General features: G+C 63.6%; 1 protein-coding gene across 1 annotated transcript; it reads left to right on the top strand.

Moving 5' to 3' along the window:
- Nucleotides 1-1,652: 1,652 nt before the first annotated feature.
- On the top strand, nucleotides 1,653-6,017 carry LOC135461068 (cytochrome c1, heme protein, mitochondrial; the record flags this gene model as incomplete). The annotated part of the gene is made up of 3 exons (XM_064738054.1): nucleotides 1,653-1,829; nucleotides 4,323-4,525; nucleotides 5,987-6,017. Coding segments are annotated over exons 1-3 (357 nt in total), but the record flags the coding sequence as incomplete, so codon positions are not given.
- Nucleotides 6,018-6,227: the final 210 nt, after the last annotated feature.

Here is a 6,227-nt window from a genome sequence, read left to right on the forward strand (position 1 = left end):
CTGGAACGTGCTCTTCTGGAAATAAACCATGGGGACGGACACACGGACATGGCATGGACACACGGACACGGCATGGACACAGGACACACGGACAGACCGTCACCTGAGTCCCCCTGCCTCCCGGGGGCCCACCCTGCTGGCTGCTGCTCTGGAACGTGCTCTTCTGGAAATGATGGACATGGACGGACACACGGACACAGGGACAGACCCACAGACCCCTCACCTGAGCCCCCATGGTCACCTGGGGGCACCCATCCTGCTGGCTCTGCTGTGGAACGGCTCTGCTGAGAAAAAGGATGGACAGACAGACAGACACAGGGACGGACCACGGACACGGGTGGCGACAAGGGGATGGACACGGGGATGGACACACAGACGGGATGGACACACAGACACAGGGATGGACACACGGACAGGGGATGGACACACGGACACAGGGATGGACACACACACACGGGGATGGACGCACGGACACGGGGATGGACACGCGGACACAGGGATGGACACGCAGACAGGGATGGACACACGGACACAGGGATGGACACACGGACAGGGGATGGACACACGGACACGGGGATGGACACACAGACGGACACACGGACAGATGTCCAGCAGGCACAGGCCCACGGACAGTCCCACAGAGGGACCCCTGTGACAGTGACAGCCCCGGATGGACACACGGACAGAGCCGCAGACAGACACACGGACAGACCCACAATGGGCCTACAGACACATGGGAGGACCCTTGGATGGACCCACAGACACACGGACGGACATACGGACAGAGCCACAGCCAGAGCCACCAACAGACACATGGACAGACACACGGACAGACCCCCAGATGGACACACGGACAGACACATGGACAGAGCCCCAGACAGACACACGGACAGAGCCCTGGATGGACACACAGACAGAGCCCAGGGCGTGGTTCATTAATGGGCACGGCTTTGTTAATGGGCGTGGCTTATGTGCAAGAGATGTGGTTTATTAAGGGGTGTGGCCTGTGTTAAGGGGCGTGTCTTATGTGTGGGGAGGCGTGGTTTGTTAATGGCCATGTGTCATGTGAGAGGCGTGGTTGATGGGCGTGGCTTTTGTTAATGTGCATGTCTTATGCACAAGGGGCGTGGCTTGTTAATGGGTGTGGCTTGTGTTAATGGACATGATTCATTAAGGGGCGTGGGTTTGTTAATAGGCATGTATTATCACAGGAGTGTGCTTAATGTGTGCTTTGTTAATGGACATGATTCATAAGGGCGTGGCTTTTAAGCGTGTCTTACATAGTTGTTAGGTGTGTGTTTGCAGAGTTGTTTTAATGGGCGTGGCTTATGTGCAGGGGCAATTTGTTAAGGGGCGTGGCTTTATAAATGGGCGTGTCTTACATGGTTTGTTAATGAGCGTGTCTTACGTGGTTTGTTAATGGGCACAGCCTTTGTTAATGGCCTCTCTTATGTGTGGGAGGCGTGGTTTCTTAAGGGGCGTGGCTTTTTGCAGGGGCGCGGTTTTGTTCACAGGCATGGGGTTCGTTCGGGGGCGTGGTCTACCGTGTGGGCGTGGTCTCTCCCCGTGCTCCTCCCCCTCCCTCCGCCAGGGGGCGCCGCAATAAAAGCCGTTACCGTGTCACGTGCCTGTCGGTGACGTCACTCCCATCCCTCCCTCTGACGTCAGTTCCGGGGGCGTCGCGGCGCGTCCCCTCGACCTCGGCGATGGCGGCGCTGCGGGGCCTGCGGGGCCTCCCGGGGCTGCGGCTGCTCCCGGGCCCGGCGCGGCCCGGCCCGGCTCCCCCGCGCTCGCTGCTGCGCCCGCACCGCGGCCCCGGCCCCGCCACGGTGAGTGCGGCCCCGCGCAAGGTCACGGCGCGGGCCGGCCCCTCACGGAGGGCACCGCGCGGCCCCGGCGCTGGGGCTCCGCGGGGAGCGGGTGAGGGACGGGAGCGGCCGTGCTCGGGGCTGGCGGTGCCTGCCCCGGTGTGCGCCGTGCTCCCGAACGGTGCTCCCGGCTCCTGCCCCAACCCCACATGGTGTCCCCGGTTCCGCTCCCGGCCCTTCCCGGTTCCCGGTGTCCCCGGTCGTCCCGCCCTTCCTTCCCGTGTCCCGTCCTTTCCCGGCCCTTCCCGGTTCCCGGTGTCCCCGGTTCCGCTCCCGGCCCTTCCCGGTTCCCGGTGTCCCCGGTTCCATTCCTGGCCCCTCTCGGTTCCCGGTGTCCTCGGTTCCGCTCCCGGCCCTTCCTGTTCCGGTCCGTCCGCTCCCGGCCCTTCCTGTCCCGTGCCGCGGTTCCATTCCTGGCCCCTCTCGGTTCCCGGTGATCCCCGGCCCTACCTGGGAGCTGTCGGTGCCTGCCCCGGTGTGCCCGGTGCTTCCCAGCGCTGCGCGGTGCTCCCGGTTCCGCTCCCGGTTCCCGGTGTGCTCGGTGTTCCCTTTTCCCGGTTCCACTCCCGGCCCTTCCCGGTTCCCGGTGCTCCTCCGTGCCTGTCCCGGTGTTCCCGAGCCCCGCGTGGTGTCCCCGGTTCCATTCCCGGCCCCTCTCAGTTCCCGGTGTCCCCGGTTCCTGCCCGAGCCCCGCCCGGTGTGCCCGGTTCCCGGTGTGCCCGGTTCCCGGTGTGCCCGGTTCCCGGTGCCCTCGGTTGTCCCGTTCGCCGCGTGCCCGCGGTGCCCTCTGCCCGCCCTTCGCGCCGCTCCCGGCAGTTCCGGTATCCCCGCTATTCCCGCCATCCCCGGTGTTCCCATTGCCGAGATCCCCGCTGCTCCCGCTCCCGGTAATCCCGGTGTCCCCGCTCTTCCATTCCCGGTCCCGGTGTTCTTGGTAATTCCGGTATCCCCGGTGTTCCCATTCCCGGTATCCCTGCCATTCCCGCTCCCGCTAATTCCAGCATTCCCGGTGCTCCCGCTGTTTCTGTTGCCGGTAATTCCGCTATTCCCGCTGTTCCCATTGCCGCTATTCCCGCTGTCCCCGGTGTTCCCGTTCCCGGTATTCCCACTGATCCCGGTGTTCCCGGTAATTCCGGTATTCCTGCTGTTTCTGAGCGCGGTAATTCCGGTGTCCCCACTATTCCATTCCCGGTGTTCCCGCTGTTTCTGTTCGCGGTAATTCCGGTGTCCCCACTATTCCGTTCCCGGTGTTCCCTCTGTTCCCGGTGTTTCTGTTCCCGGTAATTCCGGTGTCCCCACTATTCCATTCCCGGTGTTCCCGCTGTTCCCGCTGTTTCTGTTCCCGGTAATTCCGGTGTTCCCGCTGTTCCCGGGACCCCCCCATTGCTTTTGTCCCCCCCAAAGCTTGGGGTCCCCGGTGCCCCTGGGTGGCCGCGTGTCCCCCTGGTGTCCCTGTGTCACCCAGGTGTCCCTGTGTCACCCCAGGTGTCCCTGTGTCACCCCAGGTGTCCGTGTGTCCCCTCCCAGGTGTCCGTGTCCCCTCCCCACGTGTCCGTGTCCCTGTCACGCCTGTCCCCCCACCCAAGGTGTCCCTGTCTCCTCTCCCACAATGTCCCTGTGTCCCCTCCAAGTGTCCCTGTCCCCCCCACGTGTCCCTGTCACCTCTGACCCCCCCCATCCCCACCCTGGTGTCCCTGTGTCCTTCGGAGGTGTCCCTGACACCCCTGTCCCCCCAGGTGTCCCTGACCTGTCCCTGTGTCCCCAATGTCCCTGACCTGTCCCTGACCTGTCCCTGACCTGTCCCTGTCCCCCCAGGTGTCCCCAATGTCCCTAACCTGTCCCTGTGTCCCCAATGTCCCTGACCTGTCCCTGACCTGTCCCTGTCCCTCCCCAGGTGTCCCTGTCCCCCAGGTGTCCCTGACCTGTCCCTAACCTGTCCCTGTGTCCCCAGTGTCCCTGACCTGTCCCTGTCCCCCCAGGTGTCCCTAACCTGTCCCTGTGTCCCCAATGTCCCTGACCTGTCCCTGTGTCCCCAATGTCCCTGACCTGTCCCTGACCTGTCCCTGACCTGTCCCTAACCTGTCCCTGTGTCCCCAATGTCCCTGACCTGTCCCTGTCCCCCCAGGTGTCCCCAATGTCCCTAACCTGTCCCTGACCTGTCCCTGTCCCCCCAGGTGTCCCTGACCTGTCCCTGTGTCCCCAATGTCCCTGACCTGTCCCTGACCTGTCCCTGTCCCCCCAGGTGTCCCTGACCTGTCCCTGTCCCCCCAGGTGTCCCCAATGTCCCTGACCTGTCCCTAACCTGTCCCTGTGTCCCCAATGTCCCTGACCTGTCCCTGACCTGTCCCTGTGTCCCCAATGTCCCTGACCTGTCCCTGTGTCCCCAGGTGTCCCTGTCCCCCCAGGTGTCCCCAATGTCCCTGACCTGTCCCTGACCTGTCCCTGTCCCCCCAGGTGTCGCTGTCGTCGTTCCCGGGCCGTCCCCGCTCCCGGTGGTCCCTGGCCGTGCTGGGGGCGCTGGCAGGGGGGGGCTCCGTGGCCGTGGCCCTGTCCCTGTCACTCGGGGGGGGCCCCGTGAGCGCGGGGGAGCTGGAGCTGCACCCCCCGAACCTGCCCTGGAGCCACGGCGGCTTCCTGTCGGCGCTGGACCACGCCAGGTACGGGAAATGGGGAAATTGGGGGGTCCTGGGGGGTCCCTGTCGGCGCTGGACCACGCCAGGTACGGGAAATGGGGAATTTGGGGGGTCCCTGTCGGCGCTGGACCACGCCAGGTACGGGAAATGGGGAATTTGGGGGGGTTTGGGGGGGTCCCTGTCTGTGCTGGACCACGCCAGGTACGGGAAATGGGGAATTTGGGGGGTCCCTGTCCGCGCTGGACCATGCCAGGTACGGGAAATGGGGGGTTGGGGGGGTTTGGGGGGGTCCCTGTCGGCGCTGGACCACGCCAGGTACGGGAAATGGGGAATTTGGGGGGTTTGGGGGGTCCCTGTCTGCTCTGGACCACGCCAGGTACGGGAAATGGGAATTTAGGGGGGGGTTTGGGGGGTCCCTGTCTGCTCTGGACCACGCCAGGTACGGGAAATGGGGAATTTGGGGGGGTTTGGGGGGTCCCTGTCTGCTCTGGACCACGCCAGGTACGGGAAATGGGGAATTTGGGGGGTCCTGGGGAGGTTGGGGGGTCCCTGTCCGTGCTGGACCACGCCAGGTACGGGAAATGGGGAATTTGGGGGGTCCCTGTCTGCTCTGGACCACGCCAGGTACGGGAAATGGGAATTTGGGGGGTCCCTGTCTGTGCTGGACCACGCCAGGTACGGGAAATGGGGAATTTGGGGGGTCCCTGTCTGCGCTGGACCACGCCAGGTACGGGAAATGGGGAATTTGGGGGGTCCCTGTCGGCGCTGGACCACGCCAGGTACGGGAAATGGGGAATTTGGGGGGTCCTGGGGGGTCCCTGTCCGCGCTGGACCATGCCAGGTACGGGAAATGGGGAATTTGGGGGGTCCTGGGGAGGTTTGGGGGTCCCTGTCCACGCTGGACCACACCCGGTATGGGGGGATTGGGAATTTGGGGGGTCCTAGGGGGTCCCTGTCTGCGCTGGACCACGCCAGGTACGGGAAATGGGGAATTTGGGGGGTCCTGTGGGGATTTGGGGTCTCTGGGTGGGGGTCCCTGGAGGGTCTGAGCCCCTGTCCCTGCAGTGTGCACAGGGGGGTTCCAGGTGTGTTTTGGGGTTGATTTTGGGGTTTTTGGGGTGTGTGACCCCACGGTGTGCACAGGAGGGTTCCAGGTGTGTTTTGGGGTTGATTTTGGGGTTTTTGGGGTCTGTGACCCCCAGTGTGCACAGGGGGGTTCCAGCCGTGTTTTGGGGTGATTTTGGGGTTTTGGGGTCTGTGACCCCACGGTGTGCACAGGGGGGTTCCAGGTGTGTTTTGGGGTTGATTTTGGGGTTTTTGGGGTCTGTGACCCCACAGTGTGCACAGGGGGGTTCCAGGTGTGTTTTGGGGTGATTTTGGGGTTTTTTGGGGTCTCTGTCCCTGCAGGTTGTATGGAGGATTCCAGGTGTATTTTGGGGTGATTTTGGGGTTTTTGGGGTCTGTGACCCCGCTGTGTCCCCCCAGTGTCCGCAGGGGGTTCCAGGTGTACCACCAGGTGATTTTGGGGTGATTTTGGGGTGATTTTGGGGTTTGTCCCGCAGTGTCCGCAGGGGGTTCCAGGTGTACCGCCAGGTGATTTTGGGATTTTTAGGATAATTTTGGTGTCTGTCTCCCCCAGTGTCCGCAGGGGGTTCCAGGTGTACCGCCAGGTGATTTTGGGATTTTTAGGATAATTTTGGTGTCTGTTTGTCCCCCCCGAGGGGGG

The sequence above is a fragment of the Zonotrichia leucophrys genome, unplaced genomic scaffold, assembly GCF_028769735.1.
Source record: "Zonotrichia leucophrys gambelii isolate GWCS_2022_RI unplaced genomic scaffold, RI_Zleu_2.0 Scaffold_161_106799, whole genome shotgun sequence".
Taxonomy (NCBI): Eukaryota; Metazoa; Chordata; class Aves; order Passeriformes; family Passerellidae; genus Zonotrichia; species Zonotrichia leucophrys.